At 31.8% G+C, this 20,688-nt stretch overlaps 2 protein-coding genes across 2 annotated transcripts in view; one reads left to right on the top strand and one right to left on the bottom strand.

Moving 5' to 3' along the window:
• Positions 1 to 690: 690 nt before the first annotated feature.
• LOC132756646 (cell division cycle protein 123 homolog) lies at positions 691 to 14,113 on the bottom strand. Its single transcript, XM_060747770.1, has 12 exons — positions 13,973 to 14,113; positions 11,908 to 12,028; positions 11,342 to 11,410; positions 10,653 to 10,707; positions 6,930 to 7,025; positions 6,063 to 6,169; positions 5,181 to 5,314; positions 4,009 to 4,131; positions 3,311 to 3,339; positions 2,993 to 3,109; positions 2,242 to 2,376; positions 691 to 1,320 (listed from the first exon to the last, which is right to left on the bottom strand). The coding sequence occupies exons 2-12, from the start codon at positions 11,979 to 11,981 to the stop codon at positions 1,255 to 1,257; spliced, it is 1,005 nt and encodes a 334-aa protein (XP_060603753.1). The 5' UTR covers positions 11,982 to 12,028; positions 13,973 to 14,113; the 3' UTR covers positions 691 to 1,254.
• A 24-nt stretch (positions 14,114 to 14,137) lies between these two features.
• LOC132756635 (pre-rRNA-processing protein TSR1 homolog) overlaps positions 14,138 to 20,688 on the top strand; it is a 30,267-nt gene continuing 23,716 nt past the window's right edge. The window contains exons 1-3 of the mRNA XM_060747757.1: positions 14,138 to 14,294; positions 20,203 to 20,273; positions 20,483 to 20,569. Of these exons, the coding sequence (XP_060603740.1) occupies positions 14,204 to 14,294; positions 20,203 to 20,273; positions 20,483 to 20,569 (249 nt within the window). The 5' untranslated portion in view covers positions 14,138 to 14,203. The remainder of the gene's footprint in view (positions 14,295 to 20,202; positions 20,274 to 20,482; positions 20,570 to 20,688) is intronic.

The following is a 20,688-nucleotide window of genomic DNA, read 5'->3' as shown; positions in this document are numbered from 1 at the left end:
TGTAAAAGAGATTGACTTGCACAAACACTTGCTTAGAGGAGTGAATTGATGTAATATTTGTATTGTGTAAATGATTTTTTTTAACATTTATCACTACATACCTTTAATAGATGTCTGGCTTTAAAGTGAATATGTCTATATTTTAGGCACATCTTAATGATATATTTTATATATTGATAGAAATGTATCATTTGGATATTCTAAAAACATTTCTTAAAAAGAAATGCTAAAGTTTTCAGTGATTTAGAAAGAGCATTTTTATATACTGAATACTAGAAGAATTTATAATCTGCCAAGATGACACATGTTGTCTGGATCATGCATCTCATTTATGATATAACAAAATTTTCTCACAGATAAAAAAGAAGTGGTAGTCCCTGATGTCAATGGATCTCTCGCAGAATATAAAACAAGATTACCAGATGTACGAACACTGTGATTACTATATGCGGCCCTTCGGAAAGGGGGGGGGGTATAAAAAATAAATACTGCATATTGCAATATTGCAATATCTTTACTTTTTTCACTACCATTTTATATGGTTTGGGTAGGAGTTAAATAGAACGATCTACATGTTACCTTCCAATAAACATGTAGTTGAGTAAAACTTTCAATCACGTGATACATGATTTCTGATCATCTAAAGCAGGCATCTTTACAAAATATAAGGAAAAATAATAAAATACAGTCTACAGAATCAAAAATATATCTATTGTATTTAGTCACAGACCATTTTCTATAAAAAAAAACCCTGGGACACAAAATGCCACAGACAAAACTAGAACTGTAATACTATCACATTCATCACCGATTTGGGACATTTTAGACATGTAAGAAGAATAAGGTTCTCACCAACATTGTACAGGCGATATTACTTTAAGTATTAACTGACCTGTAATGTTTAACTTTCATGTAATTATCCATTTAATACTTCTTACAGAAGTCAATTTTAGTTTTAAACTGTTATTTAGAGGACATTATTGTGTAAAACTGGGAGAATCAAGAAAAAATGCCCTGGCATTTTAAAATGATGAAAATATAAATATTTGTTACAAAAGAACATCTTGAAACATTTTGGATCAAAATACATAACACTGATTTATTTTAAGGTATGAAAGTGCCTCTATCTTCCATTATTCAATTATTTTCTTAAGGGGAAAAAGCCTTCTCGGCTGCTCAGAACACTGCTAGAGAATATTGGAAATTTTTTTTATAAAAGTCATCAAATTTAAAACACAGAGCACTAATACATCATCATGTCCCAGGATAATCAGTAGATTCCTCATCACTTGACACTGTTCCATTCTGTTCTTGTGTTTTCTAAAACAAAAATTTATGGTTTAATTATATCAATACTCAATGAGCAAAATTATATCAATACCCATTAACTTAAATTATATCAATACTCAATAAACTAAGTTATAAACTAAATCATATCAATACCCAACTTAAATTGTATCAATCAACATTATGCTTCAAATATCAATTCTCAATAACTTTAAAGTATATCAATACTCCATGAGCTACATTATATCAATACATGATGGGCTAGATTATATCAATACACAATGAGCTAAATTATACAAGTAATCAATGGGCTAATCATATTAATACACAATGAGGTATATTATTCAATACTCCTTTAGCTATTCTATAATAATGGAAACTCAATAAGCTAAATCATATTATTACTCAACCAGCTTAGTAACTGGTTATACCAATTAAGGCTCCCACCTTCACATTTTTTGTAAACGTTGAAACAATTGCTAAGAACCGAAACGATACTGTTTAAACAGTGGTACATCTATGTGCTATCCTACACTTATGTATTCCAGTCTCCAAATGATAACTTACTTCCTATTTCTAACACATGTACAAATAAATAATGTTCAGGATTCATCACAATTGAGTTGGCACACATTTTCTGCATTGTATCCTTATTTCGCTCTTGAAAGATCAAAGGAAAATCAACTTTACCAAAAATCTATTATGTCACAAGCCATTATTGCATGGTAATGCTGTGTGGAGGGTTGTAAACACCCATTTACCATTTTTTACTTTGAAAAAAATCACTTAGAATTGATAGAATTAAGATATTTGGTAAGACAATATGGTCATTTCGATTAAACGGTAAAAATTATCTTCAACGTTTACGATTGATAAAAACCTGTAACCGTGGGGGCCTTTATACCAATACACAGTTTGTCTAATTTTACATGATATTAAGGATATAATAGTTACCAGTTGTAACAACTGTATCAGCTTTGCAGGATCATCACCACTAGAAATGTCTATAAAATCTTTAGGGAAGGCGTATGCTCCATAGGGGTTAGATCTAACTCCAGACGGTGATTCAACACATCTCATTTCTGGAACCTAGAATAAACATTTTGGCTAACATTTAAATCTGCTAAATTTCTTAACTTGTTTTGTACACTTTCCATTTTTGGAAATATCCATTATCAATAATAGGGGTATCAAGATGAAGATTTGAAGTTGGTGAGCCAATAGAGTTTAGTCAGAGTGCATGTTAAAGTGTAAGCTGGCCTGGCTCTATACTGCAGGCAAATGCTAATCACTTTGGTTCCAGCAAGGTATTGCTCCAAGAACACCGTCATATACTTTTAATATCTATATGTGTGTAATTTGATAAAACAAATCAGATTAGAATGTTATATGCTGTTAATCTTAGGAGAGTAATTTGTTTTTCTAGCAATTTGGTCTCCTATAAAAATTACTAGATTATTATATCTTCACTAAAAGCCAAATAGCAAGAGATGGCTAAGTTATAATGCCAATAAGTGTTATTTTGCAAACAGAACATCAAATTAAAGAGCTTTTGTGAAATAAATATAATAGCATTTCAGTGGCTCAATGTGCCTCTGAGGACAGAAGAGTATAAGAGTATTTTGCAAACAGAACACCAAATTAAAGAGCTTTTGTGAAATAAATATAGCATTTTCAGAAGACAGAAGAGTAAAATGACTAATACATGATGTTGGGTGTCATCGGCTGGTAATAAATCATCACTCTCTAATTCTTCCCATGTATACAACAAACCATCTGTCACACGTCCAAATGGATTAAAATCCAACAATAGCAACTTGCCCTAAAATAAACACAAAAAATATGGATTATTGAATCTTTTTCCCTTAATTATTCGAAATAGAAAAACTTGTGATTTAACAAAAAATAGCCCACAATTATCACTCAATCAAAAGTAGATAAAGGGAGAAAACATTATGGTAAGAGGAAAAAGCAGAGTTAATACTACTGTAAAAACTAATACATTTTGTATACATGTACTTACTTGACACCTTCGGTATACATCGAAACAATCTGGAAAGAAAAATAAATATAATATTAAATCATACATAATATCCCCCACCTTGATCATTCCTAAAAGTCAAGCTTCATTGTAGTTCATTAACAATGCTACTGAAATTTTACAAACAGCATCAGATGAAGTTATTTGTTGATCTTATTTGCTCTACAGAATATAAAGTATAACCAATCTAAGGTAGTAAATGAAATGGATCATAAACATATATTATAAATTACCTACTCTAAGTCATAACAAGTCTGCAAAGTTAGCTTTATAATAAAACAGAATGTACATATAACATGGAAAATATACATTTAATATACTGACAACTAAATCTTATAGCCCTAAATAAATTTTGGCTATGTTAATCAACATTATATTAAAGAATGACATAGTTGTGAGAACAATTATTTCCAATAAAGCCATTGATTGAGATAAATTAAACTAGGACATCTTACTTTTCAGTAATATTGCAAAAGTGTATACATGTAAACCTAGTTTGAAGTCAATATTTATAATAGTTTCTAAGAAAATAGACCTTAACAAAAAGATTAACCAATGCCAACTCCAACCAAAGGGTCAGGACAATACCTCCACTTTTTTTCTTTGAAAAGCGTAGCTAACAAAAGAAGTCGTACAAACATACAGAACTGTTTATCCTGTAATTAAACAATTATACTTACAACTTTTATCAGGAAAGTTGTCTTTCACAATGTGGTAATAGAATGCCTGTATGTCTGAAATGATTTCCTGTCTGTTTTCTGGTATAAATTTGTAATACATGTCATTATGTCTTTGGGATATTCCTGTAATGTAATAGTACAGAATATATTATAAAAGAATGAAAATTTCACCTGACATACACTCCATACTATGTAAAATTACAAGATTACTGTAAACAAACAAATATTTTTATCACATAAACCGCGGCGCAGGAGTGTAATAAAGCCATTTAATAAAAACGATATTACACTAGACGATATTACACTAGTGTAATAACACTTTGACGTCACGTCATTTGCACTATAAACATAGCGTTAAAGCGCGCTAATGTCAGCGTTACACTATAGGCGCGTCAAATAAAAATAACTCTTGTTAACAGTTATCCGTTCTTATTTTATATATGTGATAAATAGAATATTATATTCGTGTAGATTCAATACTAAATTTATTGAACTCGTTGAATAAAACAATATTATGCTCGCCAGAGGCTCGCATAATATGATTTTATTCAACTCGTTCAATAAATTTAGTATTAAACCTACACTCATTCAATATCCTCTATGTATACAACATGCTAAATTAAAACAAAATATAAAACAAGAGCAATCGGTGATCACATGTCGCCTATGATGGTCCATTTAGCAAATTTTATGACAGACCAACAAATGTGCGACAAAATTGGAATAAAGGGCCATTTCTACATGTATGGTTTTTTTTCTTTAAAGCCATTTGCCCCTTCCTTTTTTTGTTAGGGAATGAACTCTATTGTTCTCTTTTGTTCTGTTTACAGTTTGATGGCCCCCTATCCCATACAGTTGTGCACACAGACAGATGGACAAACTGAAAGACAGACCATGGAGAAGTGCTCCCTGTAAGTTTTTGCTACTTTGTTATATGCAGCAACAACGGTGTAGCAGGCAACACAAAAGTAATTAACAGGCCAAAATGCCTTTTAAGTTTTATATTCAAGGGCCATAACTCAGCCAAAATCATCCAACTGGCAAACCTGTTAGATATGCCCAAGTACTTGAGGTACTCATCAATCCTGTAAAGATTTATTTAAATTATATTCTGTTCCGGAACAAATTTTTATTTCCTGTTAACGTACAAAATTCATAGAGAAACACCATACCAATGAGTTTGTTATCTTTAACAAAACATCTGAATTCATATGCCGGGTTCAACTCCTGCCACTTCCTCAGAACTAGCTCGTATTTTACACTGGTCTCGTTCTTCAAATTCTCGTCATCACAACAATGTTTAAACCTGTAAATTTATCACCCATATTAAATAGTCACAGTCGAATATGCTTGATATTTACACTACATTCATTTATCTTGAGAGATGCCCAATTAGGAAATATATCTTCATATTGACTGCGTTCTTGTATTCTATAGCAAAGTATGAAGTTCAGATGCACAGTAATATAAACATAAAGCGTGTTAAAATACAATTAATAACATACTGTGCAATATCATATCAAAAAGCATTAAAAATCAAGAAACAAATTTTTTTACAGACTTACACATAAGTCCGATAAAAGGATATGAAAACAGTGTTGGATTATACATGTAGACTATTCCAACTTGCCAACAAACCATCCGACAAACATTTAGAAAATACGTAAGTTTTAAAACATTCATTCATATTCTGTAACATTGGTGTACATTGTGTGCAACATTTGACCAAACTGCCCATATCTGAGATTCCAGGATGTAATTTTCCATAACATTGTTGTACATTGAGTAAACTATTTCACCAAACTCTCATTATCTTAGATTCAAAGATGAATGTAGCATGTGCATCAAAACGTATATGCAAATTATACAGTTATATGGGGAGGGAATAACATGGTTAATGTATAACCATGTTTCATTTTAAGTGAGTACTTTAGTCACATTTCATGAGAAAAAAGTAAAGTAATAAACATACATAAGAGTCACAGGATATTGTCACAATTATATTATACAATAAACTTGCTAACAGTTATGAGAATTTTACGACAGTCACTTACGGTTGTGTGAGATCATGGGATATAAAATCTGAACTTTTTAACAGGAGGTAGACATCACTGGTACATGTACATTTTAATGTTCTATCAAATGATATCCATGTAGCATCCTGAAACAATAACATCATTATGTTGACGATTATGTTCTAACAATCTTAAAATTTTATTTACCTTTATCTTTAATCAGCATTTTATATGATTAAGTTGTTTTGTTGTTTTTTTAATGTGGCACCAACTCAGTATTGGTCATAACTTTACTGATGAAATGTTATCTTCTGTGCATTATTTCAAGCATGAACGAGCACCTGTGTAAAACCAATAATGTTCTGTAAGCTAGCTTGATAGCTTACTCACATGAAAGAATACCTGTTGGGATTCAAAATAAAGGGATTATGGGCAAGTGGTTTTGAGTTACAACACTTTGGTTTAACATTCACAGAAAATTTCAACTTCTTCAGAGAACAAAGCATGATTGTGTCAATTTATAGATAGTTCAAAGATGGTTGTCCTACAAGTGAACAAACATTTCCTTACTTAAAGGTTATAGAAGCATTTCCAATCCTTATTAAATGTATGTAGCATGCTCTGTTAATGGTGTTTATTGACATTTCAACTTACCAAAAAAGAGTTTTTTACTTTAGTGGTGCAATAGAACAGTGCTTGTGGAAATTCCTATCAATATCTGACATTAGATGCGAGTTTTCAACAAGTGTTAACATATAGAAAAGTGCATCTTACCAGGCTAATTAGTTGACTTGCATGTCACTCTCATTCAGTCCTTTAACTACTTCATTTATTTTGAAACTATGGAATGCCAGAATTGGAAACAATATTTAAGTATGTTACACAAAGAATATTTTGTTTACCTACCTTGGGAGCTGACCAATTTAATTTTGGGAAAACCTGCCCACCTAATCTTTTGATTGTATTCTTCAATAACACTTCAAATTCTGGAAAACTTGGAGCCTGGGAATAAAAAGAAAATATGCTAACTTCATCTAAACATTTATTATGTTACAGTATATGGATATTAGGTATAAGGAGTTTTGATCATGCAAGCATCACATGTTGTTTCCATTTTGAAGTAGTGAAAAATAAGATATCCTCCTAACAGGTGCTTAGAAAACTGGAAAACACAGAAAAGTAGCTGTATATAATGTATGGAAGAATGTAGTACATTTCCTACAATGTTCATTCATCATGTTCATAAAGGTATCAATCACTCATATCAATACATAGCAAAACAAAAAATATGTTTTTCAACCTAAAATGTGACCAAATTCATAAAATATTCCATATGAATTTTTTTCTCTTTTCTCGACTTATTTTTAAAAAAATTTCACAAAGCAACTTTTCTTAAGTTAATAACAATACTGGTTAAACTGCAAAGGGGAGATACAATGCACCTCAAATGAAAAAAATAGGTAAAATTGTAGATTCTGTATGATCAAGTATGTTTGTGAGAGATAATAGGAAATGTAAGATCACTCATTCCCCATAGTGCTGTTTTAAATAAGCAGTATTCAATCATTAACACTAAAAGATTTGTTTTTGTACTATATACAAGCATATACATGTATTTACATCTTTTTTTTTAAATATAACTTTGATGTATTAACTTTACCATTTTCCCCATTTGATTTTTAAAATATTTTGTTTTTCCCCAAATTTCTATAACATCCTGAAAAATTACATGTTTTAAGTTTTATATTTCCCAGGGTTATTTTTCATCCCAAGCCCAAAATATAAAAAAGAAAACATGGCAATGCCATGAAACCAGGTTTTCAATTATCCATCATTGTAGATAAATATGTTGTATTTGAAATACAAATACAAGCAACAAACAATGTAACTATGTGCAATTTGTAAAACATGAAATAATGTAGGAGGAATTTGCCACTGAAGAAGTGTTTCACTATAATATTATGTATAAGGAAAAAAACAAAGGGCCATAATTAGGTCAAAAACTATCCAATCACAAAACCCCGACAATATGTGCCAGGGTGCTTGATGACAAAGCTTCTGTGAAAGTTTGAACAAAATCCGTTGAGAAATGTAGGACGAGTTCAGCACAGAAGAATTTGTTCACTATAATTATATTGATAATTCTGTATAATGAAAAACAAGTTACAAAGTAGACATGAAAATAATATATCATATCTTTTTTAAATTACCTCCAAAGATGATATGACCTTTGACTGCCAAAATCAAGTTAAAATCATGTAAACAGGATTTTCAATGTTAATGTCACTGTGACCTTGACCTTGGAGCCAGCCATGCGGAACATGCGTTCTGCACGTCATCTTGATGTGGTAAACATTTGTCTGAAGTTTCATCAAAATTCTTCAAAGGGTTGAAGAGTTACAGAGCGGACAGGATTTTCAATGTTAATGTCACTGTGACCTTGACCTTGGAGCCAGCCATGCGGAACATGCGTTCTGCACGTCATCTTGAATGTGGTAAACATTTGTCTGAAGTTTCATCAAAAATTCTTCAAAGGGTTGAAGAGTTACAGAGCGGACAGGATTTTCAATGTTAATGTCACTGTGACCTTGACCTTGGAGCCAGCCATGCGGAACATGCGTTCTGCACGTCATCTTGATGTGGTAAAAATTTGTCTGAAGTTTCATCAAAATTCTTCAAAAGGGTTGAAGAGTTACAGAGCGGACACAATTTCGTTTGACAAATTCAAGTTAAAATCATGTAAACAGGATTTTCAATGTTAATGTCACTGTGACCTTGCACCTTGGAGCCAGCCATGCGGAACATGCGTTCTGCACGTCATCTTGATGTGGTAAACATTTGTCTGAAGTTTCATCAAAATTTCTTCAAAGGGTTGAAGAGTTACAGAGCGGACAGGATTTTCAATGTTAATGTCACTGTGACCTTGACCCTTGGAGCCAGCCATGCGGAACATGCGTTCTGCACGTCATCTTGATGTGGTAAACATTTGTCTGAAGTTTCATCAAAATTCTTCAAAGGGGTTTGAAGAGTTACAGAGCGGACAGGATTTTCAATGTTAATGTCACTGTGACCTTGACCTTGGAGCCAGCCATGCGGAACATGCGTTCTGCACGTCATCTTGATGTGGTAAACATTTGTCTGAAGTTTCATCAAAATTCTTCAAAGGGTTTTGAAGAGTTACAGAGCGGACACAATTTCGTTTGACAAATCAAGTTAAAAATCATGTAAACAGGATTTCAATGTTAATGTCACTGTGACCTTGGACCTTGGAGCCAGCCATGCGGAACATGCGTTCTGCACGTCATCTTGATGTGGTAAACATTTGTCTGAAGTTTTCATCAAAATTCTTCAAAGGGTTGAAGAGTTACAGAGCGGACAGGATTTTTCAATGTTAATGTCACTGTGACCTTGACCTTGGAGCCAGCCATGCGGAACATGCGTTCTGCACGTCATCTTGATGTGGTAAACATTTGTCTGAAGTTTCATCAAAAATTCTTCAAAGGGTTGAAGAGTTACAGAGCGGACAGGATTTTCAATGTTAATGTCACTGTGACCTTGACCTTGGAGCCAGCCATGCGGAACATGCGTTCTGCACGTCATCTTGATGTGGTAAACATTTGTCTGAAGTTTCATCAAAATTCTTTCAAAGGGTTGAAGAGTTACAGAGCAGAGACACAATTTCGTTTTGACAAATCAAGTTAAAATCATGTAAACAGGATTTTCAATGTTAATGTCACTGTGACCTTGACCTTGGAGCCAGCCATGCGGAACATGCGTTCTGCACGTCATCTTGATGTGGTAAACATTTTGTCTGAAGTTTTTCATCAAAATTCTTCAAAGGGTTGAAGAGTTACAGAGCGGACAGGATTTTCAATGTTAATGTCACTGTGACCTTGACCTTGGAGCCAGCCATGCGGAACATGCGTTCTGCACGTCATCTTGATGTGGTAAACATTTGTCTGAAGTTTCATCAAAATTCTTCAAAGGGTTGAAGAGTTACAGAGCGGACACAATTTCGTTTGACGCCCCGCCCGCCCATCCGCCCATCCGCCCAGCCGCCCATCCGCCCATCCGCCCAGCCGCCCATCCGCCCATCCGCCCATCCGCCCGCCATACCCCAATCTAATAACCAGGATTTTCAAAATTGAAAACCTGGTTAATAACCTCTACCATGTTATATTTGTATAATGATATTGTCCTGTTTGAAAATGGAATTAAAAGTTGATGAATGATATTACTATATAAATGCTAAAATTAATAACATTTTCTTTTGTTTTAAATGTATGTCACTCCAGCACAGTAAAGTTCACATGGCGACTTTCCAGCTTTACTGGTAAAGAAAGACCTCATGTGTCCCTCTATGCATTATTTCAGGGTATCTGAGTAGAACCACCAACATTTCATAAGCTAGCTAGATACCTTCCTCACATGAAAGAATCCAAAGTCCCTGTAGGAATTCAAACCCACAAAGGTTACAGGCAAGTGGTTTGAAGTCAAAGATCTTAACCACTCTGCCACAACTTCACCCAGCTGTACCAAGTCTTGTCAAAGTTCACCAATGTGTACACTGGGTGGACTGTTTACTATTGGCATAATTAACTAACTACATGCATCATTATGTTACTTTACCTCAGTATTTCTGTTGTCTTCTGTATCGGAGTCACTAGCTGACATAGCAACTGTCCTAAAATAATAGCAGAAATTGCCATGGTGATAATCTATCATGGTATAGAAATCTTCATAAATTGGAGAGAAAATGTGTTATTAAACAAATAGTTCAGGCTAAAGAGCTGCAAAACATTACTCTGAGGGCCCTATGCTTGAATCCTAATTGGGATGCACATTCTTCTCACCCTGACAATACAAGTTTGACATTTAGTAACTTAACTTATAACCTTTTTGTGTATCAGCTGTTATATTTTAAAACTTGTTGTTGTGTGCTATTTTGAGTAATGATTAAAGTATATAACTGTCTAAAATATTTCCATTTTAAGGTAGTCTTACTGTAATGCTTTCTCACCAATAAAATTTCTAACATTGGCCAATATCATAATAAATCGGGCATTTCCGAAATGTTATTTTTCACATTGTAAATAAACAAATGCGCAAGATTAAAAAAAAAACAATAACATTCCGAAAATAACAAACTTGCTACGATATTCCCAGATGTTATAATTATTTGGCAGGAAAGCATTACAGTGATACTACCTTAACCTGTCTACCATCACATACATAAATGGAATAATGTCTATGTAGTACCTTACAGTCTATTTTTGAGTACTTAATAATATATAAGTTATAGCCTATATAAAACTTACCCTTCCGGCAGGACAACTTGGTCAGCAAGAAGGTAATCTACAAACTCCTGTGGCAATGGAAGGATTTGACTGGAAATAAAAAACAAAATAAAACTTAAACTCCTTTAAACAATGCTTTGGAGAAGAATAATTACCATCAAAACTTAATTACAAATAAATATATCATCATCACTAGCTCTGAAATATTTCAAAGCATAGTTACATTAAAGTATCACATGGTGCCTACAATACTTCACTTTTATGTCATCTTTAGCACTTACAGTGTACTACAAATGGAAAACAAAATATAATAGTTAAACTATAAAAACATAGCACTTGATGCCTGAATGTTAATATTATCACAGAGCTTTACAAGTTTCTGATATTATACATAAATAATTCCAATCCAGAGTTCAAATTACATTTGTATCTTTATATATAAATAACAGTTTTCATTAATTTATCAAATTTTATTTAAATCATAATTAAATATGAATTAATATACATTCAAGTGTATACTCCAGAAAATTATTCACTTAAATCATATTAAGAAAGCATCACAAATATGTTACAAAAAAAGTGTTAACCTTTTGATAGTGTAATCCTTAAACCTGGGATACCAGGAGGAGAAACTGCAATTTAACACCTCTGAGATCTTCATTGTTTACCGTACAGAATTTTCTGTGCAAGTCACTTGTTCGATTTATTCTGAAATTACGATAGAGATAATTAGAAATGGTGGTAATTTAAAAATATGAATTAATTTCATTTTTACATTTTAGGAACATGAAATGTTTTGACACTGGCTAAAATATAAGGAGCCAGAAAATAATAACATAAAGGGAGATAATTAAAACAAGAGGGCCATGATGACCCTGAGTCGCTTAACCTTTTGAAGTGTCTGTTGTGCACATTCAATGATTGACAGAATGAAGAAAAGAGCACTTGAATATAACCAATATATAAAGTTGTAAATATTTATTTTTCCTCTCAAACTAAGAATGATATGATCTATGGAGGTCTAGGGGGGCAACCCCAAGCAAAAATATGAAATAATCACATTCATAGGGCTATTTCTATTTTAATCTATAAGTTGGTCTACTAAGGGACCCTTTTTAATTTATTGAGTATCATGCAAAGGTTGAATCTGCATCTTAGAGAGCTCTGTCATTGCACTGATTTTAAGTAATAAGTAGCTATGTTTAATCTCGAATCTCAGCAAGTGAGCTCCAACAGAGATATGACCGCTGGGCTTTTTGTGAAAATTACCGAACTAAGCAGCAGTTTATTTCGAAATGAATGAATAGATTTTGTATTGGGCTTTTAAAAGTGATAAATTTTAATTGTTATTTCTAATAAATCAAATGTTCAATCAAATCATCATACCAAACTATAATGAACCTTTTTTTCGTTATGTCAATTTCTGTAAAAGTAACCAGTGCAGTAAATTACTTCCCTATATATTTTTGTATGGAGCATTTTCATTGGTCACATCTCTGTTGTGCCACATTTGCAGGGACTTCAAGATTATATATTTACTTTTTACTTGAAATCATTTAAATGACAGTTTTATTTCCTTTAACAGTAATCAATTAATTCCCTAACATTTGGTACCAAAATTTTGAAATTTGGTGCAAAAAAGTTGGAGCTATAAGCCTTGAGTTCACATTAACTTTTTTAAGAGGAGTGCTGAAAAATGAGCAGCAAGTTGCATATCTTTACTAAATATATATATATATATATATATATATATATATATATATATATATATATATATATATATATATATATATATATATATATATATATATATATATATATATATATAAATATTTTCATTTTTATTTTTTCTAGGGGTAGTGACTATAATTTTACTAATTCAGAATGTCCATGGAGTACTTTTAGAATCTGACAGGAGCAATATCCATATTTTAAAATCCTAACCCTCTAACCCTTACAACAAAACAGTAAACCATTTCCCTAGGTAGAAGTGGTCTGAGTGATTTTTTTTGGAGGAACATACCTCATCTCACAGTTACAAACTGATCACTATTTAGGGGAGATGTGTAAGCGGCCCAATAGCTATGTCGGTAGAGCCGCGAACCGGTAAAGCCCCAAACGATATTCCGAGGGTCCTGGGTTTGAGACTTCTTCTTCCGGGTAATGTACTGGGCCCCTCTGGAGCATCGTCGCACAATTGTGACTATTAACATGAGTGAAGGGAACATCAAGTGCAGCTAAAAACAGGTTAAAAACACCATGCTCCAGAGTTACTCGTGCAGCGCACCCATCCTCGGTCAAGCTGCACATTTTTTCTCACCCTATAAACATTTGTCGCCCAACGAGGGGTTCTCTGTAACCCTGAGTAAATTGAGGACGAATTGCAATTTAGCAGGGGAGTATGTGACGGTTAAGAACTGTTCACTATTTAGGGGAGAAGGAGAAGATGTGTAACTGTAGGCGGCCGGATAGCTCAGTTGGTAGGGCTGCAAAATGGTATTCCAACTCCAAGCGTCACCCTGTGACACATATATTGAAAGAAATAATATTGCGTAAAATCATAATGTTAAATATATCTGCGGACAGATTCTAGCCATGTCTTATACGAAATAAAGTCTATCCGAAAAAGAGCAACTTCCAATATTTCCTTACCTGATTCAACTGACCACAATCTAAAATCGTACGTTTGTATAACACTTCATATATGAAAATGTGTTACAAATGTCTTACATTTATTAAAATTGCCTTTCTTATTTCTCTTTTATAGGCTATAGAACTATTGTGAACCTGATGCAACTATTTTTTATTTTAAATCTCACGACATAACTTTCTGATGACACCGCTTGCAACAAAAACACGTGTTTTCTGTCAAAAAAATAAACAATGCAGATTCACAGGTCAGGTCCTTTGAAACAACAAAATAAAGCACACAAACATGGGAAACACAGGAGTAAAGGTCAAAGAGAGGAAGGAGGTATTAGTATTACCATTATGTAGTAAGAAATGACACAAATATCTGCCAAATTCGCCCCCTATCCAACTCGTACTTATCTGCTCATTGAGACTTGTTTATCGATATGACAGTTATATGGTTATAACGTCTATTGATTTGCTTGTGATATGTAATCTTCCCAGAATAAAGAAAGAATGTTAGGAATCATTCATTTTTCTCATTTCACAGAACATGCAAATCATTTAATCCGAGGACATATTTATAAGTTAGAATAGTTTTAGACCACTACTGGCTACTGCAGTACTATAAAGCAGACATGGGGCCATTACTTGACAATTGTAATCGATTAAATTATGATTATTTGTCAAAATGCTTGATTAAATTAAATTACTGATTACTCCATTTTGACATTGTAATGGGTATAGATGGATACCGAAAATAAGCTATTTTCGCGAAAATAAGATCGCGGCTACGAAAATTAGATTTATTTTTTAAATAGTGCATTTATCTGTTGAAATAATTATGTAAAATATATATTTATGCATTCATTGAATGATTTTACAGCAAATTAAAATTTCAGAACCAAATTTTTTTTGAAAAAGTTAAGTTTGAGCCGAAAATACTATCATACTAAAATAGCTCAAAATTGCCGTTAAAGCGAAAATAAGATCGGGTCTACGAAAATAAGATTTATTTTTTGATATACTGTATTAAAAACGTATTTTTTGTTTCTTAATAATTGATTTGTATGAATGAAATAATAAATAATAAAGGGAAGTTTGAGCCGAAAATGCTATCGTATGAAAATAGCTTGAATTGCCGTGTAAATCGTAAATCGAAAATACGATCAGGTCTGCGAAAATAAGATTTATTTTTGATATAATGTATCAAAAACTATTTTTGCTGTTATTAAATGATTTGTTTGAATGAAATAATGAAGAATAAAATTTTTTGTAATGAAATATTAGACGTTTGTGCGGCAAATATGGTAAATATTCCAAATTTAGTATAGTAAGAACGCATGAACATATAACCAAGATGGCATCTACGATAATATATATAAGATTTACATGGTTCATAACTTATATTAAAATAGTATTAACTTTACTTTTAATAATTTTGCAAATAAGTATTAAGAATGAAATGTTCTCTTAAAAGACAAGAAATGTTTGTGGTGAAAAAGTATCAAAATAAAAAAAAAAGAACTATTGCAAAAACAGCCTGAAACAACGACTACGAAAATAAGATCTAGATCTATATAAGAATATGTACCGTACGAAAATAAAATCATAACAGTACTAATTATTTATGAAAGTACGACATGTACGAAAATAAGATCTGTAAACAATTCAAAGTCAAAACCTGTATGAATTGATATTCGTACAAAAATAATTGAGAATATCATCTGTATGGAAATACTATATGTACGAAAATAAGATCCTATTGAAAATAAAACTATACGAAAATAAGATCTGTATGAAAATATTGTCTGTATTCGACTAAGATTTTTACAAATGGAAGATCTGTGAAAATGAAAGTTGCATGAAAATAATATCCTTACGAGAATAAGATACATATGGAAATAATATATGTAAAAAAATAATACCGGTATGAAAATACTATATATACGAAAATAATTTAAGATCCTATAGAAAATGTGATCTATACGAAAAAAATAAGATCTGTAAGAAAATAATACGCACGAATATAAGATCTATATGAAAATAAGATCTGTATGAAATAATGTCTGTTTTTTACTAAGATTTTTAAGAAAATAAGATCTGTGAAAATAAAAGCTGTATGAAAATAATATCCTTGTGAAAATAAGATTTATACGAAAATGACTTAAGATCTGTGAAAATAAAAGCTGTATGAAAATAATATCCTTGTGAAAATAAGATTTATACGAAAATAATTAAGATCTGTACGAAAATAATGTCTGTATAGGAATAAGATTTATACGAAAATAATATTTGTATGATAATAATATCTTTATCAGAATGATATGAAAAACGACTCTAAATGAAAATAATGTCTTTATAAAATAAGATCTTTAACGAAAATAAGATCTGTGTAAAAATATATCTTTTTGATAACAAAATCTGTAAAAAATAAGATATCTATATGAAAATTTGATTGGTGACTATGATAAATCGCCAATAAACACCTTTAATGATGGGCTTTAATAAGTGTGTGTCAATTACGGTAAGTGCGAAAATCCAATAATCCAATCATCGTATTAGCGCATTGATTGCTGCCGACAGTCATGTGCACGTGTCATACGTTTCATTAGTTTTTGCCTTCTCTCAAATATTTCAATTCAATTCATTTTCAATTCATTATATTTCAATAGAAATAACTTGTTTATGCATTATCTAATTAAAGCACTTAAAGCAATAAAGTTATATACTTTCTTTTACTTAATATAGATATTATTTTCATATTAGAATCTACACGTATTTTTAATTATCTTTTATATTGGTAAAATCATTTCCATATTGATATCTTATTTTCTTATAGATATCTTACAGATTTTGATCTCTTTTTCGTATCATTTTTGAAACAGATATTATGTTCATACTAATACATTTGTATTATTTTCGTATAGATCTTATTTTCGTAAGGAAATCATTTTCATGCAAATTTCATATTCACAGATCTTATAAAAATATTTGTAAAAATCTTTGTCGAAAACATAATTTTCATACAGATTTTATTTTTGCAGAGATCTTATTTTCGTTTACGAGTAGATCTTATTTTCGTGCAGATATATCAATCCATGCAGTAATTGTTTTTACAGATCTTATTTTCGTACATATACAGTATAGTATTTTCATACAGGTATTTTTTTAACAAAGCTCATTTTCGTATATATATCTTATTTTGGCATAGATCATATTTTCAATTAGATCTAATTTTCGTACAAATATCAATTCATATATACGGATTTTAATTGTTTACAGATCTTATTTTCGTATAGACCATCAATTGGATCTTATTTTCGTACATGTAGTATTTTCATACATAATTTTCAAACCTATGGGTCTTATATATTTTCGTAGAGTACTGTACAGTATAGATTTTATTTTCGTACATATTCTATATGCAGTAGATCTTATTCTTGTAGTCGTTGTTTCTGGTTATTTTATAAATATTATTTTCGTAGACCCTATCTTATCTATTTTCGCTTTAAGCTATTTTCGTACGATCGTATTTTCGGCTCAAACTTCACTTTTTAAAATATTTTTTTTGGTTCCGAAATTTTAATCTGCTGTAAATTCATTCAATGAATGTATAAATATATTACTTACATAATTATTTCAACAGATAAATGCACTATTTAAAAAATAAATCTTATTTTCGTAGTCGCGATCTTATTTTCGCGAAAATAGCTTATTTTCAGTATCCATCTATACCGCATTGTAATTGATTAAATTACTGATTACTGACAGGAGTAATCAGATTACATTTATGATTACTGATTAAATGTACATAAGTTAAGAAATGCAATGGTTCAACACTATCGTTTTATTGAACATTTCAATACAACAAATGTACAAAAAAATAATCCAGCATAGTTTTACAGTAATTAACCTTTTCCCTTATATAAGCGTGTTTCGACGGCTTTTTGACCCCCCCCCCCTTTTTGAGGCCTCAAACAGTGAAAAAATGCCCTATTTAGGCCCCAAACACTGTTTTTCTTTGGGGAAATGTTGTTAAAAAAATTGACCATTTTTTCGGCGTCGTCCCCCATCCAAATATTACATCAGGGGGTTGCCAGAAGGGGGATGTGCCCCCTTCTGTTTGGGGGGTTTGAAGGGGGGCGGAGTCCCCCTCATCGCCAAGAAAATTTTGGACTTGTGAGAGGCTTTAAATGACCCCAGGTCGATCATAAGATAACGTGTAACCAACGCTGAAAAGCCTTTGACTCTATCTCAATCCCTTGAGAAGTTGCAGCACTTTGAAATAAATTTTGATGGAAAAAATCGAGGCAAAAAAGTGATTTTTGGCAATTTTGAGATGTCCCCTCGTTGCCATGGTAACAGGAAATTTAAGACTGAGCATGTCGTTACAAAGGCAATGGTCCAGTCAACATTTGTGCCAAGTTTGATTAGTATTGAAGCATTTTTCATAGTTTCATAGCAGTTTGAACTTGTGAGAGGAGGCTTTTCAGTGAAAATGGCCATTTTTCACAATATGCTCATGGGGGAAAGGGTTAATTCAGTCTTCTAATTTTGGGATGTAAACGCTGAAACACAATTTATGTACACAGTGAAAAAGAACGCAGAGAAATTGTCATACACCGCCAAATTTCAATTCAACAATATCATACCCGAGTTTTAATTTTAATGCAAGACAAAAACATTTTTATATAAATTTGCAGCTTGTTCTGTGAAAAAAACCATTAATAACCTTACCTTCAAATGTGTAATGAAGTTTGATGTTCTCTGAACATTTCCTGATATATATGAAACGCAAAGTGTGCATTTAGCTCTCACATTGCCATCATCAGGAATTTTTTCTGGCAATATGAAGTATTTAAAAACAGCAGGCATATTTCCGGCCAATTTGCTTGGGTATTGCTTTCTTTTCGATATGATGAAAATCTTTTTGTACTTTTTGCTTCTACATGGACTTACAATACCAAAATGTAACAGAAAATATAACCATATCTCACTTTTGTCAGTAATTGCAGCTTATACTTGCTCTTTACTGAACCTGTTAAGTCTTCTCAATAAGTGATAATATACCTATCCAGGCCATTGTTATAATTTCACAGCTAAATTTAAGTGGTATAATTGTGACAATCATTTATGTCTTGGGTCAATCTGTCAGTGATCTTTTCATCAACTTATTAAAACACGGGTGTTAGGTGACTGCATTTAATTCACCTACACTACCTAAGACAATTAGTAGACATTGACACTGGTACTTTTTTAACCTTTATATGTATGTTTGTTCAGCAATTTTTTTTAGCTTAACATGTATTGTAATCATACATGTAATCATTGTGATTACTGACTAATTGGTCATGTAATTGATTAAATTATGATTAAATTACAGGAAAAAAATTATGATTACTGATTACTATGATTACTCAAAAAATTGTAATCGATTAAATTAAATTACCAATTACAATTACCCCATGTCTGCTATAAAGGCAATATGACAAAATTCCTTCCCTTATAGAGTCGTAAACAAATGGAACCTACTTCCCAGTGAAAACGTTTTATCCAAGAATGTAAATGAGGTTAAATAAAATAAAATTAGATATATACACTGGCAGTGGAAAAGATTCAAACTTGACAATATTTATTGAATAAACCAATACCGGAGCGGACGACAAGAAAACAGAACTTGAGGGGAATGATAGTCCGTTAGGAGACTAATAATGTTTCCCATACATCACAAGGTATCACAAGGTATGCAGCGGCATCTCTTTCCTCTATCAGTGACTGGGTAGTGAATGTAATAAATAAGACGCAAACAGTTTTACCTACAGTTCTGTGCTTTACAGACTTTATTCATACTGTCAAACCATGGAAGGTTTTTTGGAAAAAGACATTTCACATCCAAAAATAGTTTTGATGTCTCTTAGTTTGAGAAATCTGATCAGTGAGTGAGACTTAACTCTCTGACTTAAGAATTAATTCTTTCCAGTGATTTTCCTGCTTAGATAACAGACTTCTATAAAAGGCCTCTTCCCAATTGAAATTTTCTTAAAAAAAACATGCAGTTCTCCCAACAATCTGAAGTTAAACCTGTTTTTTTACTTCCCAAATTAGCAATTTTAGTGATAATTTTTCCCAAAATCAAGTGGCTAAGGCCTCTTCCCAATTACATGTAAGTGAGAAAAATCACTGCTTTTGCAATTTAATTTATATAAGATATAGATAAAATCATAGTTTCTTATTACATGTATTTGCAGGTAGAGTGAATGTTAAAGTTTTGTCAAAGAAAGCAGTAACTGTTCAGAGGAAAAATGATAGAAAACATCAGGTAAACTAGTTACCTACATAAATCTCTATAATGCATGCATATGTTTTCCTTGATATTCTATAATCATTTCTCACATTTCAGTTCTTAATGCTATATATTTAACTGACATGCATCTGTCAGTTACAAAGAAACAATGTTTATTATATTTTACATGCTGCACAAGGAATGTTATATTATACAGACCGTACAATGTTTATTATATTATACAGGCTGTACAGTTAAGGAAGAAGAAGAGAGATGAGGCTATTTCTAGAAAACGTAATGTTGGTGTGTCTGGTACTCCTCCACATTGCTGTGTAAGTATTTAAGTATTAAGTTGGAGCAGTACCTCTAGATGCTTACATGATCACAAAGTAGAAAAATATTACTTTTTGGCTGATTTTTACATTTGTCATTCATTATCATATATAAATTA

Source organism: Ruditapes philippinarum, unplaced genomic scaffold (genome assembly GCF_026571515.1).
Source record: "Ruditapes philippinarum isolate M1 unplaced genomic scaffold, ASM2657151v2 ctg4287_1_1_1_1, whole genome shotgun sequence".
In the NCBI taxonomy this organism is placed as follows: Eukaryota; Metazoa; Mollusca; class Bivalvia; order Venerida; family Veneridae; genus Ruditapes; species Ruditapes philippinarum.
The sequence above is the reverse complement of the archived record's forward strand: the minus strand, read 5'-3'. Positions and strand labels throughout refer to the sequence as shown.

What these genes read in the sequence shown, in the direction of transcription:
- LOC132756646 (XM_060747770.1), bottom strand. Translation starts at nt 11,981, where the DNA reads ATGAAGATCTCAGAGGTGTTAAATTGCAGTTTCTCCTCCTGGTATCCC. An exon ending in AAGACAACAGAAATACTGAG is followed by an intron (nt 7,026 to 10,652) that starts GTAAAGTAACAT and finishes TTTTATTCCCAG; the next exon opens with GCTCCAAGTTTTCCAGAATT. An exon ending in TGATACAGTTGTTACAACTG is followed by an intron (nt 1,321 to 2,241) that starts GTAACTATTATA and finishes TTTTTGTTTTAG; the next exon opens with AAAACACAAGAACAGAATGG.